This window comes from Alligator mississippiensis, chromosome 15 (assembly GCF_030867095.1).
Source record: "Alligator mississippiensis isolate rAllMis1 chromosome 15, rAllMis1, whole genome shotgun sequence".
NCBI lineage: Eukaryota > Metazoa > Chordata > Crocodylia > Alligatoridae > Alligator > Alligator mississippiensis.
The window spans coordinates 7,145,368-7,163,184 of record NC_081838.1 but is presented as its reverse complement, the minus strand read 5'-3'; the positions used below and the strand labels follow the sequence as shown (position 1 = coordinate 7,163,184).

Here is a 17,817-nt window from a genome sequence, read left to right as displayed (position 1 = left end):
GGGTCGGGCAGGGACCCCAACTGGGGTCTGGAAGCCCCCGGGGCTGAGCTGCCTGCCCCGAGGCGCCTGCGGGAGAGCCGGGGGGGCTGGGGAAACTGAGGCACGGGTGATCCCGCGGGGCGGGGCGGGGGTGGAACCCAGGTGTCCGAGGGGGCTGCGGGGCGGGGGGCAGAGGGGTGCGGGGCGAGAGTGAGGGGCCCGCGGGGGCGGGGCGGGGCGGGGTGGGGTGCGAGCCGTGCCCGGGGCGGGGCGGGCCTGGCCGTGCCCCCCCCCACCCCGCCCCGCAGCCTCCTCCCTCTTCCTGACTCTCGACTTTCGCTTTCTCGCTCGGTCCCGCGGCCGCGGCCGGGAGCAGCGCAGGTACCGGGGGGGGGCTTGGGGGGGCGGGACGCCTGGGTCCCCTGCGCAGCTCGGGTGCCCGGTGCCCCGGCCCGGCTGCGCCCCCGCTGCCGCCGCGCTCCTGCCTCAGTTTCCCCCCTGGCCTGGGCCCGGTGGGCGGGTCCCCGGGGGGGGGCCATGGGGGGTGCTGGGCTGGGGGGGGAATCCCCCCTTGTGCCCAGCCCCAAACCCCAAGGGCAGTGTCCCCCCACCAGGACCCGGCTGGGCCGGGCACGGGCACAGCTGGCACCAGGGGCCTGTTAGCTGGGGGGGGCACCAGGACTCATGGGTTGTCCTCCAGCTCGGGGCAGGGGGGGCGCCCGGACTCCTGATTTGTCCCCCATCTCTGGGGGCGGGAGGTCCTCCCAAACGCCTGGTTTCTCCCCCAGCTCCAGGCGGGCACCCGGGCTCTCTCGGGGGGGCACCCGGACACCCGGGCTCTCCCCAGCTCCAGCGGCCCTGGGCTCGGGTCCTCCCCAGCTCTGGGCGGGTGCCCGAGGTTCTTCCAAGCTGTGGGAGGGCACCTGGCCTCCTGGGTCCTTGCCCAGTGTGGCCCCAACTGGCTGACGTGGGAGCATGGGCAGGGGGCCAGGGCAGGCATGCCTGAACGGTGCCCGGCCCTACCCATTGCGCTTGCACGCTGGCACCTCTGGATCCAGCTGTCAACACCCCCCAGTGCCGCCCGGGCCTAGCCCAGGGGCTCCCCCTGCAGGTGGGGGGGAATGGGGGGCAGCAGGGGCCCTTTAAGAGCTGCTGGCAGCTCTCCTCCAATCACTGGGCTCCCTGTGAGCGAGACCTGCTGGGAGTTGTAGTTCAGAGTTGTAGGCCAGGCCCCAGTGCATGCTGGGAAGGGCAGCAGGGGTATAAAAGGGCAGCTCCAGGGGGCAGGGGCAGTGCTGGGTGGGGACAGGAGGGGAGCCTGGATCTCCCTGCAGCAGGGGCCTCCCTATCTGCCCCTTGGTAGGGTAGGAGCTGCAGGAGAGCCCCTGTGGGGTCCGGGGTGCCATACCCCTGGTGGCACTGGTGTCCTGCTGGGGTTGCCCAGCCCAGCAGCTGCCCCGCCACCCCCGGGGTGCCTATCGCCCAGACCAGACTCCCCAGTGACAGGTTGTCATGGGGGGGAAGCCCCAGCCCCACCTGCTTATCCCCCTTTGACTCAGCTGGGCTTTTGGTGCAGGGCAAACCCCAGCCCAGCTCACCCCCATGTGTGTCCCTGCTCCCCTCCACAGGCCTCTCAGAGAGAGAAACTGAGGCATGCCCCAGTGGCTGCTGGGAAGCTTGGGGGGGGTAGAGAACCCAGGCATCCTGCTGGGAAATCTCTCCCCTCCCCTGCAGACTCTGGCAGGATGAGACCTCCCTGCCCCCCCATCTGCCAGCGGGGCCCTGTGGGTGCTGCAGCATAAGGGGCAGATCCTGCACCCCTGTGACTGTGGGGCGGGGCTCGTGGCATCCTGCCTGCCCTCCCTTCCTGCGGTGCACGGGACTGGGAAATGCCGGGTGCTGAGCACCCACATTGCAGCCACCAACCCCCACACCCTGTGAGTCACCAGCAAGCCTGAGGTGGGGGCTGTCATGTGACCCCATGACCCCTGCCCCCCCCAGCTAGGGAATTCCCCCCGCCCCCCCAATCTGAATGGGAACTGAAACCAGTTGCATCACAACTGGGAAGGGGGCATGTGTCTCGGCCGCATCCAGGATCCCCAGCCAGGACCGGGCAGGATTTGACCCCAGGGGTCTCAGCTGGCAGCAGTAGAGCTTTTATTTCTCCCCCCTGCCCCCAGCTGGAGGGTGGCCTGCTCTCCCCGCCCCTGTTCGTCAGCAGCAAGCGATGCTGGGAAACCCCGCAAGGGATGCTGGGATAGCCCCTCCCTTCCCGGGAGCCAAATCTGGGGCCTCACAGGGCTGGGGGGGTCCCGGGTTCGAGTCCAGCCTCCTGCTCCACGTGGCCGTGGGGGAGCCCCCTGGCCCTGATGCTGGTGGGGGGGGGGTGTCCCCAGTGCTGGGGGTATTTCCAGCGGGGGGGGGGGTTGTTAACTCCTTCCTGGCTGGGCCAAGAGGGTGCACCATCCCTAGTCCTAGCTCTGGCACCAGGGTCCCCAGTTCAGGCCTGGCCCGGGGGGGTGTTGGCTGTGGTTTGCAGCCTCCCCCCATCGCCTCTGTCTTCCTTCCCATGGCTTCTCCCACCCATCCCCAGGCCTGGCATCTGATGGAGGCCATGGGGGCAGAGGTTACCCGTGGTGCTGAGGGTCATTGGTGCCTGCCCCCTGCTCAGCCCCTGCAGCCAGTGGCAGCTTCATGCCTCAGTTTCCCCAGGGAAACCCACGCTGTCCCCTCAGCCTCACGTTTGCTTTGCCTCAGTTTCCCTATTCCCCTTGCCCCCTGGGAATTCCTGCCCTCCGCCCCGTAGGGAAACTGAGGCCCACCAGCTCTGACTGCTGGGCCGCGCTGCTTCTTGCCAGGGCGACGCCACGGCTGCCATGTCGCTGTGGAGCCGGGTCTCATGCCTGCCCCCCGAGCAGCTTGCCAGCGCCTATGGGGAGTTCCCGCGCGGGCTGCGCAACCTCCTGGCCGACTGGCTGGAGAGCCAGCCCTGGTGAGGGGGGCTGGGGCAATGGCAGGGGGTCCCAGAGGTGATGGAGGCAGGGGCATGAGCGCCTTGGGGGTGTGACAGGGGGTTGGGGAGACCCAGGGGGTCTGGGGACCCCTTGGGTGTAAAGGGGGCTTTAGGGGGTCTGGATGGCCTTGTGGAGTGTGCAAAGGGGTCTGGGGGGGTCCTGGGGGCATGAGGTCTGGGAGGGCTCTTGGAGGGTGTGAAGGAGGGTTGGGGGGCCCAGGGTGTCTGGGGGCCCTTGGGGGGGGTGCAGAGGGGCATGACCTGGGGGTCTGGGGGACCCGGATGGGGGTGAGGGAGGTCTGGGGGAGTCTTTGGGGATGTGAGGAGGTCTGGGGGGGTCCTGCGGCCATACAAGGGGGTGGGGGGACCTTAGGGAACATGCAGAGGGGTCTGGGGGGTCCTGGGCCATGAAGGAGGGTCTAGGGGGGTATGTGGGGGGTGAGGGGGGTTTTAGGAGGCCTTGAGGGGTGATGTGAGGGGAGCTGCAGCGTCTCTGGGGTCCCATGCCCCCCGCAACCCCCTCTGTTTGTGCAGGGAGTTCGTGACGAGTGCGGATGCGGCGGGCACGTTGCTGACAGCACTGCTGGAGCGGCTACAGGCGCTAGCAGGGGGTGGCGGGCCGCAGGCCCAGCTGCTGCAGCACATTGCCAGCCTCGAGGTATGGGATGGGGGGGGCGCAGAGGGGCCACGGCTGGGGCCTGCAGCGAGTTCACCAGGTCTCAGCCCGCAGTAGAGGGGCGGCAGGGCCACGCAGGGGCTCATGGCACCCCCTGCATCCCCCAGGGCACCTACAGACATGACCCGCTGCGGCTCCTGGGCATTGTGCGCCGGGTGCTGCAGGAGGAGAAGGCGGCTGTGATGAAGCAGGTGAGACCCCCGTGTGCCCCCCCCTTGCAGGGCCCAGGGCTGTCCCCGGGTCCCGCAGCCTCACACTCCCCCTGTGCCCCCCAGGACCGGCACCTGCCCCTGGGCTTCCACCGGCAGCAGGAGGAGATGAAGTTTGGGCTGGAGCTGCAGCGGCTGCAGCACCGCGTGCACGAGCTCCAGGCACGGCGCCAGGCACAGCCTGGTGAGCAGGGCTGGTGGGGGGCTGTGCCTCAGTTTCCCCATCCCTCCCTCAGGGAATCCCAGCCCACAGCTTTGTGACACCCTGTGCCTCAGTTTCCCCATCCACTTTAGGAAATCCCAGTCCTCTCACTCCAGGTTGGGGTGGCCTGTGCCTCAGTTTCCCCATCTCCTTTCCACCCCAGCCTCCTGTGTGCCCTCTGCCTCAGTTTCCCCAGCCCCTAGTTCCCTCCCCTCCCCAGGCTGGTAATCCCAACAACCTTCCCCAGCCTCAAGACACCCCTTGCCTCAGTTTTCCCATTCCCTAGTCTCTCCCTCGGAGACTCCTGACCCTTCACCCACGCCTCGTGGCCCTAGGAGGCTTGCAGGGGGAGTGGAGGAACAAGGGAGTGTTAAGTTCCCCACCAGCCCTGCAGTCCCCGGGGTTCAGGGGTCTCCAAAGGGCAGGTTCATCCTGGTGCTGGGGTGACCAGGCTGCCCCGTGCCTCACCAGGCTGTGCCCCCACAGGTCTGCAGGGCTCCCAGCTGAAGATGGAGGTGACAAGTGCAGGCAGCGTAAGTGGCTCGGAGCTGGCGCTGGGGGTCGGAGCTGGAGAAACTGTAGCATGGGGCAACATGCAGCTGGGGATGCTGCAGGGCCAGGCTGGAGGTGTATGTGGGACCCAGGTGTCCGGGCATGGAGCTTGCTCAGGGCACTGGGACTGGGGCTGGCCTGGGGCAGGTAGGGGCACCCCCCCAGACCCTCTCCCCAATCCTGCGGCGCCAGGAGCTGCCTGCGCTGCTGCTGGAAGCCACGAAGGAGCTGGAAGGGGCCAAGCAGCAGGTGCTGAAGAGGATCCAGATCTGGAAGCGGCACCAGCAGCTGGCGGGAAACGGCGCCACCTTCGACGAGAGCCTGGACCCACTGCAGAAGAGGTGGGGCTGTGGGTCAGGGGCGAGGGGCACTGGCAGGGCAGGGGGCTGCGGGTCGGGAGTGAGGGGCACTGGTGGGACGGGGCTGTGGATCAGGAGTGAGGCACTGGCAGGGCAGGGGGCTGTGGGTCGGGAGTGAGGGGCACTGGCGGGGTGGGGGGGGGGCTGCGGATCGGGTGTGAGGGGCACCAGGAGGCCCCCCCCACACTCAGCCATGCCCTCCCACAGGTGCGAGGGGCTGGTAGATGTGCTCTTCCAGCTGCAGCAGGAAGCCGTGGCCTCAGAGACCGAGCTGGGGGCTGAGGCACTTGCCCGGCTCCTGGAGAGGCTCAACGATGTCCTCACCTCCCTCGTCAAAAGGTACGGGGGCAGAACCCAGGCATTCAGGATCCTCCCAGCCCCTTTCCCCTGGTACCCTGTGAGTCCTCGAGGCTCTCCGGGGGCAGGTCTGAGCCAGGGGATGAGGACAGTGGCCCCAGCAGCCCAGTGTGGGGGAGGGAATGACCCCCCCCCAACTCCACCCTGGCACCCCCAGCTCCTTTGTGGTGGAGAAACAGCCGCCGCAGGTGCTGAAGACACAGACCAAGTTCCAGGCAGGCGTGCGGCTGCTGCTGGGCCCACGGCTGCTGGCAACTGCCCCCCGGCCCTGCACCGTGCGCGCTGACGTCGTCACTGAGAAGCAGGCGCGGGACCTGGCCCAGGGCTCCAGCGCCCTCAGGTGAGCCCAGGCTAGGCGGGGGCGGGGGGGGGGGGGGGGGCAGACCCATCCACCTCTCCCTGACTGTGCCCCCACCCTGCAGTGAGAGCACGGGTGAGATTATGCACAACATGGTCAGTCTGGAGACCAACCCGTGCGCAGGCAGCTGCTGCGCCATCTTCAAAAATGCTGTAAGTGGAGAGCTGCGGGTCAGGAGTGAGGGGCACCGTGAGCACCCGCAGGGCTGGGAGGGCTGCGGGTCAGGAGTTGGGGGCGCCCACAGGGCTGGGGGGGCAGGGGGCTGGGGGTCAGGAGTGAGGAGCACCCGTAGGGCTGGGAGGGCTGCGGGGCAGGAGTTAGGGGCACCTGCAGGGCTGAGGGGGGAAGGCGGCTGCAGGTTGGGAGTGAGGGGCCCTGGCAGCCTGGGGTGACCCTCTCTCCCCCCCCCACCCCAGCTACTGAAGAAGATCAAGCGCTGCGAGCGGAAGGGCTCCGAGTCGGTGACGGAGGAGAAGTGCGCCGTGCTTTTCAGTGTCACCGTCACCCTCAGCCCCGGGAACCTCGCCCTGCCCCTCCAGGTACCACCCAACCCGGACACCTGGGTCCCTTTGCTCTGGGAGCCCATCAGCATTGGCTCCTTCCATGTCTGGGGGCACCACTACAGGGCTCTTGGCTTGGAGCCCCCCCTGTACAAGCATCAATGCATGCTGGGACACACCTGCCAAACCTGGTGGTGCCCCTGCCATGATGCCCCGGCCCCCCTCCAGGTCCTGTCGCTACCCATCGTGGTCATCGTCCATGGCAACCAGGACAACAACGCCAAGGCCACGGTGCTGTGGGACAATGCCTTTGCTGAGCCCGTGAGTGCCCCGGATGCCTGGGTTCCCTCCCAGTCCTGGGGGGGTGGTGCAGGGTCCAGCAGGGGGGATCTGGGGGCGCCAGCGGCCCAGATGCCTGGGTTCTTGTCCCACCCTGGGAAGGCAAGTCAGAAGGGCATGCTAGGAGCCCAGACACCTGGGTTCTGGCACCAGGGACAGGCATGGGGAGAAGCCAGGCGTCCAAGCCAGCACTGCCTCCCCACTTCTCCCCCAGGACCGGGTGCCCTTTGTGGTGGCCGAGCGGGTGCCCTGGGAGCGCATGTGCGAGACGCTGAACCTCAAGTTCATGAGCGAAGTGCAGACCACCCGGGGGCTGCAGCCCGAGCACTTCTTCTTCCTGGCCCAGAAGATCTTCAACGACCACAGCGCTGGCCCTGAGGCCTTCGCCGGGCGCCCCGTGTCCTGGGCCCAGTTCAACAAGGTGGGGGGCTGCGGGTCGGGAGTGAGGGGCACTGGCGGGGTAGGGGGGCTGCAGGTCAGCAATGACAGGCACCAGCAGGGCAAGGGGTGTTGCAGGTCAGGAGTGAGGGGTGCTGGGGGGCTGTGGGTCAGGAGTGAGGGGCACCAGCAGGATGGGGGTGGCTGCAGGTTGGGAGTGAGGGGCACCGGCAGGGCTGAGGAGCTGTGGGTCGGGAGTGAGGGGCACCAGCAGGACGGGGGTGGCTGTGGGTCAGGAGTGAGGGGCACTGGCAGGGCTGGGGCGGTTTCCTTGGTCTCATGCCCTCCCCACCCCCAGGAGATCCTGCCAGGCCGTGGCTTCACCTTCTGGCAGTGGTTTGATGGCGTCCTGGACCTCACCAAGCGCTGCCTCAAAAGCTACTGGTCTGACAGGTCTGTGTGGCCAGAGGGGACCCAGGTGTCCGAGCCCCTGCCTTGCCCTGTCTGAAACCCTTCCCTTCTGTGCTGGGGCGCAGGGGGTGGGTGACTCTTGACCCCTGACCCCCACCCGCCATCACAGGTTGATCAGGGGCTTCATCAGCAAGCAGTACGTGAGCCGGCTGCTGAGCACCGCGCCTGACGGCACCTTCCTGCTGCGCTACAGTGACTCCGAGATCGGCGGTGTCACCATTGCCTACCTGGCCCGGGCTGAGGATGGTGCGTAGGGGCAGTGGGGGTGGGGGGGCCCAGCTGCCCACAGCGGGGGCTGACTGCTGCCCCCCCCCCCACACACACAGGTAGCTGGCAGGTGGAAAACATCCAGCCCTTCTCGGCCAAGGACCTGTCCATCCGCTCGTTGGGCGACCGCATCCGTGACCTGGTACAGCTGCGCAACCTCTACCCCAGCGTCCCCAAGGACCAGGCCTTCGGCAACCACTACAACAGTGAGCCCCCCACCCCGGGACCCCCGGTCCCCCCAGCCCTGCTGGCACCCCTCAGTCCCTACCTGCAGCCCCTGCCCCCCGCAGCCCTGCTGTTGCCCCTCACTCCCAACCTGCTGCTCCTCGACCCCTCTCGTGCCTCTCATTCCCAACGTGCAGCCCCCTGCCCCCTCCAGCCCTGCTGGTGCCCCTCACTCCCATCCCTCAGCCCTTGCCCCCCCCAGGGACCCTCACTCCCAACCCACAGCCTTTGCTCCCCCCCACAGTGTCTCTCACCCTGACCCGCAGCCCCTGCCCCTCCCCCAGACCTGCTGGTGCTCCTCACTCTCAACCTGCACCCAGAGATCTCCTGCATCACCCCCTACACCCAAGAAGTTGAGGGAGCCTGCAGTTCAGGCTGGGGGTGTAGTGAGGTGTCACTTCCCTCCCACCCCCACCCCGCTGCAGCCCCCAAGGGGTCTCACTGCCATTTCCCCTGCAGAAGAGCAGATGGCCAAGGATGGCCGTGGCTACGTGCCCACCACCATCAAGATGACGGTGGAGAGCGAGAGGTGTGTGCACGTGTGCCAGGGAGCCGCTGGCCCTGGGAGTGTGTATGCGCGTGCATGTCTGTGTACATATGTGTGTCTCTGTGTGCACCTGTTGGTGTACATGTGTGTGCTTATGTGCATATTTCTGCATGTGTGCATTGGTGCATGCCTGCCTGCTTAGATGCATGTGCCTGGTTGTGAATGTCCATAGGTGTGCGTGCATGTCTGCAGGCACGTGCATGGGTAGCTCTGTGTGTGCATGGTTGTGCAAGCCTGCATTTCTGCATGCGTCTCTATGCATGTGCGCAAGTGCCCATGTCTGCCGGCACACATGTGTACAAGTACCTGCCCATCTCACCAGGTTGTGTCCTTCCAGGGTGTTGCAGCTGCAGCAGCCTGGCTCCATGGGGGTACCCCCAGTACCCTGGCACCCCAGCGAGCCCCTGCCCTCCAACATATGGTGAGTGCCCAGGCCCCCGGGGGGTGGGGGGGCGGTCAAGGAAGCTTCAGTTACCCATAATGCCCTGCACTGGGGCTGGGGTGAGGTGCTGAGCCATGCTCCCCAGCTAGCATTGCCCTTGCTTGCAGCCTCCAGGGCTTGGACCCCAGCACCCCCCTGACATGCTACTCCCACACGGAGATGACACACCCCCACTACCACAAGTGAGTACCACAGCCCCCCCAGTGGGGCCAGCTTTGGGGTCAGGGTCCCCCCAACCCCCCTCAATGTGCACCCCTGTTCCCCACAGCCCCTCACAGATGGTGTCTGTCACCATGACAACGGTGTCCAGGCCACCCTCCTGTCCTGACACCTTTGGCAACACACTGGACACACGGTAAGGACTGGGGTCCTGGGGGTGGGGGGGCTGCTCTGCTCCCCACCCCCCATACACCAGGCAGCACCCCAGGATCTGGCCTGGATCAGGGCCAGGGCCCCAGAGGGTGGGAGGGCACCACAGGCTGGCACCCCTGCTCAGTGCTGCCCTCCCCAGGATCCATCTGCCCTTCCTGCTGAACAAGTCCCCAGAGCCGCTGGACACAGAGATGCTGGACCTGGACCCCGGCACCTTCACAGGGGTCTCCCCAGCCCTGGACACCAGCTTCATGCCGCCCCCCTCTCCCCAGTGGTAAGAAGGTCGGGAGGCCTTACGGGACTGGGGGCAGCCCCCGCAAGGTCTCACACCCTGTGTGTCCCACCCCCCCCCCCACAGGATGGGGGAGGATGGGCTGGAGCACCTGGACCAGCTGCTGCAGGAGGGGCAGCACGAGGACCCCACCCCGCACGCGTCTGGCCCCCATGGCATCTTTCCTGGCCTGGACACTGTGGCCAACCCCAGCTGGTAGCGGCACCCCTCGCTGGATATGCATGAGGCCTGGGCCCCCATGGGGGCCAGGCAAGAAGGACTGGGTCCCACAAGCCCCCATGTACAGACACCTCCCCCCAGCCTGGGCCGAGCTTGCAGCTGGGGGGGGAAGGCATCCAGCTCCTTCCAGCCCCGCAAGCAGCTCTGCCCCCCCAGCAGCAGGATCCGGGGAGCCCCCCAGAGGGGGCAGCTGCTGGGCTGGTAGAGTGGCATGGGGGCCGAGGCCAAGTCACAGGCACAGGCTGGGACCACAAAGCATGCTGGGACAGGTGGGGGAAATGGGCAGTGCATGTGTTACCCCTCCCAAGTCTTGCTGGTTGCCCTCACTCCCGACCCGCAGCCTCTTACTTCCTCCCACCCAGCCCGGCCAGTGCCCCACACTCCCAACCTGCAGCCCCTTGCTGGTGCCCCTCACTCCAAACCCACAGCCCCTCGCCTGGCCGGTGCCCCTCACTCCCGACCTGCAGCCCCCTGCCCCCCTTCCTTTGCCTGTGACTCCTCGTAACCCGGGGGATGGACAGGACGTTGGGGGGGCAGGGACAGAAAATAACCCATAAAATAAAGTTTTATTCCAAAATAACAAAATAAATAATCTACTGTACACGTACAAAGGAGACGGCACTGAGGAGCTGAGGTCCCAGGCAGGTGTGGGGCCCCGCAGCTCCCTCCCCCCACCAGGCGCAGGCCTAGGCCCTGCAGTAGGGCTGGGGTCCAGGCTGAGGGGGCTTCTGCAGGGGGGTGGGGGTTTTCCTCCAATTCCTCCTACCCGTGATACCCCTCGCAACTGTGAGGTTGTGCGGGGAGGGAGGGGGAGCATCACCTACTGGAGGCATATGGGTGCTGGTGTGCCCCCCACCACCACAGAGGCAGGATGGGCACACAGCCAGGTTGTGTGCATGTGCAAGAGGTGTGTGTGCACCGGGGTGTTTGGGCAGTGGGGGGTGAATGCAGCTGCATTTGAGCATGTGTGGGAGTTGCATGAAGGTGGACACGTGCATGTGTGTGCACTGCACTGTGCATGTGTGCGTGTGTGCGTCTGTTTCTGCATTCATGTGGGTGCAGTGGGGGCACACATGGGGGTGCATGTGTCTGTGGGTCTGGGCATTAGGGTGTAGCATGTGCATGTCTACATGCATGTCTGGGTGCAGTGTGGGCCTGGGTGGGTGAGCCTGTGTGTGTGTGTATGTTGCTGGGGGCCGCGTGTGCACACGCATTTGGGAGCAGGGTCTCAGCAGGGGAGTGAGGGGCTGGCGCCTGTGGGGGCCTTGTGCCGGGTCCTGGGGTGGGGGGGCAAGGGGCTACAAGGGGTTAAATTAAAGGCAAGGGTGGGAGGGGGCTGGGGGCTCCATGAGGCAGTTGTGGGAGGTGGATTCCCCTAGGGGCCTTATTGCTTGGTGGGGGAGGGTGGGGGGGTCCGGCGGGCGGGGGGCCTTCACTGCCGGCTGGTCTCGGGCTCCACCTTGATGCTGCTCCGGCGGCTCTCGGGCTGGGCCGGAGCCCCCCGCTCAGGCAGGCCGTTGTCCAGCTCTGGGGGGGTGGGGGCGCGTGGTCAGCACAGACAGTCCCAGCCCCTGCCCCTGCAATGCCCATCACTCCCAACCCACAGCCCCTCACTCCCAACCTGCAACCCCTGCCCCCTACAATCCTTCCCGTGCCCCATTCCTGCCCCCCAGCCCCTGCCCCCCTGAGCTGGGGGGGTCACTCACCGGGCCCTGGGGCCTTGCTGGGTAGGCAGGGGCTGAGGTGCCCGGGCCGCTCGTGTGACACCAGCCGTGCCAGGCGCAGCCCCTCGTCCATCAACGTCTGCTGCAGGATGTGCCGGCTCCACAACCCGTGGGGAGGCAGGTCGGGGGCGGAGGTGGGGGGGGGCGTCAGCTGGGGGCAGGGTCCTGCTGCTGTGGAGATGGGGGGTGCTATTCCTGGGGCAGGACCGCCCTCCTGCCACTGCAGGCTGGAGCTGGGGCTGCTGCATGCGCCGTGCTCCCCCCCAGCCCCATGGCTGTGGCAGGGTTAATGCCCCCCTGCCCCCCCCCCAACTCACCCTGCAGGGGCCCGTCCAGGCTGTCCCCCGACAAGCTGCCATCGTCCTCGGGGCCCGCTCTGCCTGGGGCCACATAGGTCTCAGGCCCCCCTGGTGGCACCGGGGGCTCGGGGCGGCTCTGCTCCCCCACCTGCAGGCACAGCAGGGTCAGGGGGGCGGCCCTGGCCATGGTGAACCCCCCTCCACAACACATGCACCTTGCCTTGGCGTGCATGCATGCTCTAGGAACACACATGTGCAAGTGGGTTGCTGCAGCAGAACACATGGGTCACTGTACATGTACACACGCAGCGAGGCATGCATGGGCACATGTCTCCCCACGCAATGCACATCTTGCTGCGCGTACATGCATGCGGCTACACGCATGTCACATGCCTCATTGCACATGTACATCTCACTAGACAGGTGCGTGCATGCAGCACCATGGGCATGCGCCCATGGCTGCACGTGTTTGCACAAATGTGATTGCACACACCTCAACCTGGCCTCCATGTCTCAGTGCACAGGCGTACACATGCATCCCTGCGCCCCCTACGCATGCACTGCACCTCTGTGCACACGTCGCACATGCAGGCATGGAGCTGGGCACAGACACACAGCTGCACCCAGATGCCCGTCCTGGTACATGCAGACCTGCACATGCATACACCTGACCCGACTCACCTCCTGCTTCAGCCTCTTGGCCTGCCCTCCTCCACTCTCCTCCGGGTGCTGCCTGCTCAGGAGGGACAGGATGGGGTCAGGCCCAGCTGGGGAAGGAGGATCCAAGCCTCCCCCACCCAGCTGCCATCGCCTCCCACCCCAGAAGTGGCTGCATCCCCACAGGCCCTGCCCCGCCCCCCCCGGAAACTCCCGGCTGGGGAAGGGTGGGGGCGGGGAACTCCCCCGATGGGGAAGGAGGGTGTGGGGGAGGCTCCCACCTGGTTGCGGGAGCTGGGCCGAGCCCTGCGCTCTCCCGCGCCACCTGCCGTGCCAGTGAGAAGAGCTCCACGCGCCGCAGCAGCAGCGACTGGTCCCGCAGGCAGAACTGGGCGGCTGCCTCGTTGATGGTAAGCTGTGGGGGCAGAGCTGTGAGCGGGGGCGGGGGCAGGATCTGTGCCCCCCACCCCCACCTCCACCCCCAGGGCTGGGCTGGGAGGGCATCAGGCAGATGGGCGGAAAGATCCACAGGGGAAGTCCCAGTCTCCAGCTGTAATCACTGGGCCATGTCCCCAGGCCAAGAACCCAGGAGTCCTGGCTGCTGGCTCTGCAGGGGTGCAGCCTGAGTGTTCAGAGGACCCAAGTGTCCTGGCCTCCACCTGTGGACCCTTTGCCCCCCCCAGAGCTGTGCCAGCTACCCGTGGGCCCCACGGGCACCCGCTCACCTCCTGCAGAGACAGGCGCCGGCCCTCGCGGCGCCGGCCCTCGCCACGGCCATAGATGGCACTGAGCCGCCGGATCTCGCCCGCCTTGCGCCGGTCACCGTCGTCCATCTGGAAGACGTGGCCCACAGCCCGTGCCAGGCGCCGGCCCACGCGCTGCAGGGCCCCCGGCTCGGGCTCAGCTGCGGCCCGCGGGCCACCAGGCAACAGCCGCTCCACACCCTCGGCCACGGCCCTCACCAGTGCCGGCTCCAGTGCCTCGGGCTCCCCTGGCGAGGTGCTGCCCTCCTCATCCTGCTCAGGGCTGGGTGGGGATGGGGACCGTGGCTCCAGGGGCACGTCAGGCAGGACTGGGGGCACGCGGGCTGGCAGGGCAGGCGCCGGGGGCCCAAAGAGCCCGGGGTGTGCAGCCCACTCACGCAACGCCTTCTGCAGGCGGCGCACGTGCAGCGGCTTGGCTGCCATGCCCACCAGCGCCATGATCTCCAGGAACTCTTCCTCGCCCGCCTCGCACAGTTGGCGCACGTCGTCCCCGCCTTGCTGGATGAAGGTCTCATAGTACGACAGAAGGTTGGCGCGCTGCAGCACCCGGTACAGCTGCAGCTCGCCCAGTGTGCGTGGCAGCGCCATGGTGCGCCCGGGGCCTGTGGAGAGAGGAGTGGGCACAGGGTCATGGTCCGGCCCCGCAGTGTGCCTGTAGATCCCTGCATGACCCCACGCTGCGCTTGTAGATCCCTGCACAGCCCTGCATTGCGCTCCTGGGACACAGCACGGCCCTGTGCTGCACTTGTGGATCCGCGCCCAGCCCCATGCTGCACCCCTGGGTCCTGCCACAGTGCCATGCTGCACCCATAGATACCCCCATGGCCCTGCGCTGCACCCCTGGGTCACTGCATGGCCCTACATTGTGCCCCTGGGTCACTGTCCAGCCCCGCACTGCCCCCCCGGTCATGGCCGGGCCCTGCACTGCACCCCTGGGTCACGGCTCAGCCCCGCGCTGCGCCCTGTGCATCCAACCCCCACTGCTGCACTGCACAGCCCTGGACTATGCCCCCTCCCCCACTGCACCCCCAGGCTTGCCCTCTGCTTACCTCACTGCATGCCTGGCACTGCATCTCCACCAGCCCCCCAGCCCTGTACCCCCACTCCCATCCCCCCCGCGGGCTCCAGTGGCATCGCAACCCTGCACCCTGGCCTGGCCTCCCTGGTTGGTGCCCCCCCCCAGCTCCTGGCTGGCGCCGTGGGCATGGCCCCTACGTGGCACTGCCGGGCGGGTGCTGCCTGGGGGGGGGGCATGGGTGCCAGTGTGTCGTGCCCCCACCCCCGCACCTCCTCCAGGCACTGGGGGCAGGAGGGCACTGCCTGGGGGGAGGCCTGGGGGGCACAGACAGGCAACAAGCTGGCACAGGGAGCCGCCGGGGGGGACACCAGGCTGGCACGGGTGGGGGTAGGTGGCACCGCCGGGGCCCCCCCACTGCCCCGGGCCGGCCCAGCCCAGCCCGGCCCGGCCCCTCCCCCGGTGACTCACGGCGGTGGCTGGAGCCGGGCGCGGCGCCCCGGGCATGGGGGTCCCGGTCCCGATGGCGATCCCGGGGGTCCCGGCCCCGATCCCGGTCCCGATCCGGCGGGTCCGCGCGCGGCGCTCGCTCTGGCCCGGCTCCACGCGGCTGCGCGGGGAAATAGCGGCGGCCGCGGGTGCGCGGGGGCGGCTCCGGGGGCGGGAGCGCCGCCCCCCCGGCAGAGCCGAGCCGCGCCGCGCCGCGCCGCGCCGGGCCGGGCGGGGGGCAGCGCCGAGCACCGGGGCCGGACCCCACCCCCCCGCCCACCGGAGCGCGGGCGCCGGCGGGGGGCTGCACACGCGTGTGCACGATGGGGCACACGCACCCCACCCCCGGGGCTTGCACACGCGAGCACACCTCAGTGTGTGTACACACGTGTACGCTCACTCTCAAGCAGGCCTGCACACACGCAGCATGGGCACGCGAGCGCACGTGCGCACACACCACAACATGCCTGTGCGCGCGCACACACACGCACGCATAAAGATTTGCATGCACGCACATACATGCATGCACACGCAGATGCGTCTGCATGCACACACAGGCCGACCAGCACATGCACACACATATGCACACACACATACACAGACCGACCAGCACATGCACACACAGGCCGACCAGCACATGCACACACTCATGCACACACAGGCCGACCAGCACATGCACACATGCAGGCACACACACATGCACACACAGGCTGACCAGCACATGCACACACATATGCACACACACATGCAGGCACACATACATGCACACACAGGCCAACCAGCACGTGCACACATGCATGCACACGCAGGCCGACCAGCACACGCACACACACGCGCACACAGGCCAACCAGCATGTGCACACACTCATGCACACACAGGCCGACCAGCACATGCACACATGTAGGCACACACACATGCACACACAGGCTGACCAGCACATGCACACACATGCAGGCACACACACATGCACACACAGGCCAACCAGCACGTGCACACACGCATGCACACACAGGCCCACCAGCACATGCACACACAGGCCAACCAGCATGTGCACACACTCATGCACACACAGGCCGACCAGCACATGCACACATGTAGGCACACACACATGCACACACAGGCTGACCAGCACATGCACACACGCGTGCACACAGGGCAGCAGGGTGAGGGAAAGGGGTGGGTGATGCCGCCCCCTCCTGCCCTTTGAGGCTGCAGAGGAATGTTCCCCCCACACATGCTGCGCCCCTGCACCCACTCCCCATTAACCCCTGCCTGCCTGATTGCCCACCCCTTGAGACCAGGCCTCTCCCTGGCCCTGGCACTGGGCGGGCAATGCCCCTTGCACCAGCCAGGAGGCTGCTCTCCCTTGCCCCAGGGAATACGCTGTGGGGGGGGAGGTTAGGGAGAGGAGAGTTGGCAGCGCCCCCAGCCCCAGCACTGCCAGCTGGGCCGGCAGTGAAAGGGTTAACTCTGCAGGCCAGCCCAGGAGATCGTGTGCGGTTGTCCGTAGGTTCCAGAGTGAACGCAGTGCCCATTTCTCCCTCCAGCCAGCCGTAGGGCCCGGAGCCGAGCTTTCCCTCCCCTCCCCTGTGTATCAGCCCAGCAGTCGTGTCCCTTCCCAGCTGGGCCTGGATCCACGTGGGGCCCCGTCGTGTGGTCACACTCGCTAGTGCAAAGGTGCCTCACGCTCCCTCCGTACAGGATTTGCATTGGGGCCCAGACTGGTGAGACGTTACCCCATGACCTCTCAGGCCTTGTGAGACCCCGCTGGGCTGTGCCGAGACCTGCCTTGCACGAGTGTGAGCGCTCACACAAGGGGCTGTGCAACAGAGGACAGAGGTGGGGAAGACCCCAGCCCCGCGAGGCCCCCTCCACTCCACCGTGCTCACGTCCGGCTATTTATATGGCGGGGGCCGCGGCTCCATGCAACGTAGCCAGGGCGCCGGGCAGGGGGCCAAGCCGCCCACACGCCGTCACGCCTTGAAGCGGCATCTCTGCCTGTTCCCAGATCCCAGGGCCAGGGGAGCACACGCCAGCACCCGCCTCACACATGTGCATGGGCACATGTACCTCTTGGCTCAACACCTGCCCCTGGGGTGCCCCCACTCCACCCTGTGCCCCCCAGCCCAGCTGGGACCCCTCACTCCCAACCCACATCCCCCTGCCCCCCCCACCAGCCCTCCAGATGCTCTGCAGCCCTGACCTACAGCCCCCTGTTCCCCCAACCCTGCTGCTGCCCCTCACTCCCAACCTGCAGCCCCCGCCCCGACCCTTGTGTGCCAAGAACAGAGCACCGGCTTCCAGGTTGCATGGGGGGGGGGGGTCCCAGCTCCCGGTCACGTGACCCGCCTTTGGGTTCCCAGCCCCTCTGCTCTAACCACTGCACCTCCCCACTCCCCTCCCGAACTGGAGGTAGACCCCAGGAGTCCTGGCTCCCAGCACTGCCCCCCCGGCTCTCAAGTCTTGCCTAGAGCTGGGGAGAGAGCCCAGGCGTCCGAGCCCAACCCTTGCAGAGCCTGGTGGCTGTGGGTGCAGCCCCCAGGCTCCCCAAGCCCCGTGCTGCCAGAGACCCCAGAAATGGGCTTGTGGGGGCATCGGGGGGGCTTTCTGGGGGGACCCAGGTCCCTGGCTGGGAGTCTGCCCCCCCCAGGATTAGAGCCCTGCCCCCCCCCCGTGCTGGCCCAGCCGGGCCTGGCTGGAGCTATTTCGGGCCCAGCTGTCATCGGCTCCCACGCGCCGCCTCGGCCCCCGCGCTGACGCACATCCTCCACCCACACGCCCGCTTCCCGCTCCGCGGCCCACCCACACCAGGCCTGCCCGGCGCCCAGGGGCCAGGCTGGGGGGCTCAGCTGGGGGGGTTGAGCTGGACGGGCAGCTTGGCTGTGCCCCCCCTGGAAAGGGGGCAGTGGCAATGGGGTCTCCCCATGGAGGCCTGCCAGCCCCACGCCCCTCACAGAGCCCTGGAGAGCCCAGGCGTCCGGGCTCCCTGCCCCCCTGCTCCATCCCAGTCCCCTCCCAGAGCTGGAGAGAAGCCAGGCATCCCGGCTCCCGGCCCTTCCTGCGCCCCCCCTTACATCCTACCCTCCTCCAGAGCTGGAGGCATCCGAGCCC

General features: G+C 67.6%; 2 protein-coding genes across 4 annotated transcripts; one reads left to right on the top strand and one right to left on the bottom strand.

Annotated features, from left to right (window-relative positions):
- Nucleotides 1-251: 251 nt before the first annotated feature.
- Nucleotides 252-10,368, top strand: STAT6 (signal transducer and activator of transcription 6). Of its 2 annotated transcripts, none has more exons than XM_059719271.1 (22): nt 252-360; nt 2,838-2,971; nt 3,527-3,650; nt 3,776-3,859; nt 3,944-4,061; nt 4,566-4,612; nt 4,824-4,972; nt 5,198-5,329; nt 5,505-5,687; nt 5,770-5,857; nt 6,122-6,244; nt 6,434-6,526; nt 6,759-6,965; nt 7,281-7,375; nt 7,503-7,639; nt 7,720-7,866; nt 8,345-8,414; nt 8,770-8,853; nt 8,982-9,056; nt 9,143-9,229; nt 9,386-9,520; nt 9,605-10,368. In XM_059719271.1, exons 2-22 carry the CDS (start codon nt 2,856-2,858, stop codon nt 9,735-9,737), a joined length of 2,427 nt encoding a protein of 808 aa, XP_059575254.1. In that variant the 5' UTR covers nt 252-360; nt 2,838-2,855; the 3' UTR covers nt 9,738-10,368. The 2 variants fall into 2 exon arrangements, with proteins under 2 accessions (XP_059575254.1, XP_059575253.1); XM_059719270.1 differs by lacking the exon at nt 252-360 and adding an exon at nt 1,308-1,916.
- On the bottom strand, nt 10,305-16,811 carry NAB2 (NGFI-A binding protein 2). 2 transcript variants are annotated; one of them, XM_059719281.1, is made up of 7 exons: nt 14,688-16,811; nt 13,163-13,803; nt 12,719-12,852; nt 12,462-12,513; nt 11,799-11,928; nt 11,464-11,652; nt 10,305-11,284 (listed from the first exon to the last, which is right to left on the bottom strand). In XM_059719281.1, exons 1-7 carry the CDS (start codon nt 15,502-15,504, stop codon nt 11,190-11,192), a joined length of 2,058 nt encoding a protein of 685 aa, XP_059575264.1. In that variant the 5' UTR covers nt 15,505-16,811; the 3' UTR covers nt 10,305-11,189. The 2 variants fall into 2 exon arrangements, with proteins under 2 accessions (XP_059575264.1, XP_059575265.1); XM_059719282.1 differs by having other exon boundaries at nt 11,464-11,649.
- Between the last annotated feature and the right edge of the window lie 1,006 nt (nt 16,812-17,817).

Excerpts from the sequence above, each read along its gene's own strand:
- STAT6 (XM_059719270.1), top strand. The coding sequence starts at position 1,869 with ATGCCGGGTGCTGAGCACCCACATTGCAGCCACCAACCCCCACACCCT. Across the intron at positions 2,972-3,526 it reads TGGCTGGAGAGCCAGCCCTG|GGAGTTCGTGACGAGTGCGG; the intron begins GTGAGGGGGGCT and ends CTGTTTGTGCAG. Across the intron at positions 6,245-6,433 it reads ACCTCGCCCTGCCCCTCCAG|GTCCTGTCGCTACCCATCGT; the intron begins GTACCACCCAAC and ends GCCCCCCTCCAG.
- NAB2 (XM_059719281.1), bottom strand. The coding sequence starts at position 15,504 with ATGCATGTGTGCACGTGCTGGTTGGCCTGTGTGTGCATGTATGTGTGC. Across the intron at positions 12,514-12,718 it reads GGCCCAGCTCCCGCAACCAG|GCAGCACCCGGAGGAGAGTG; the intron begins GTGGGAGCCTCC and ends CCTCCTGAGCAG. Across the intron at positions 11,653-11,798 it reads CCTGGACGGGCCCCTGCAGG|CAGCAGGACCCTGCCCCCAG; the intron begins GTGAGTTGGGGG and ends CCATCTCCACAG.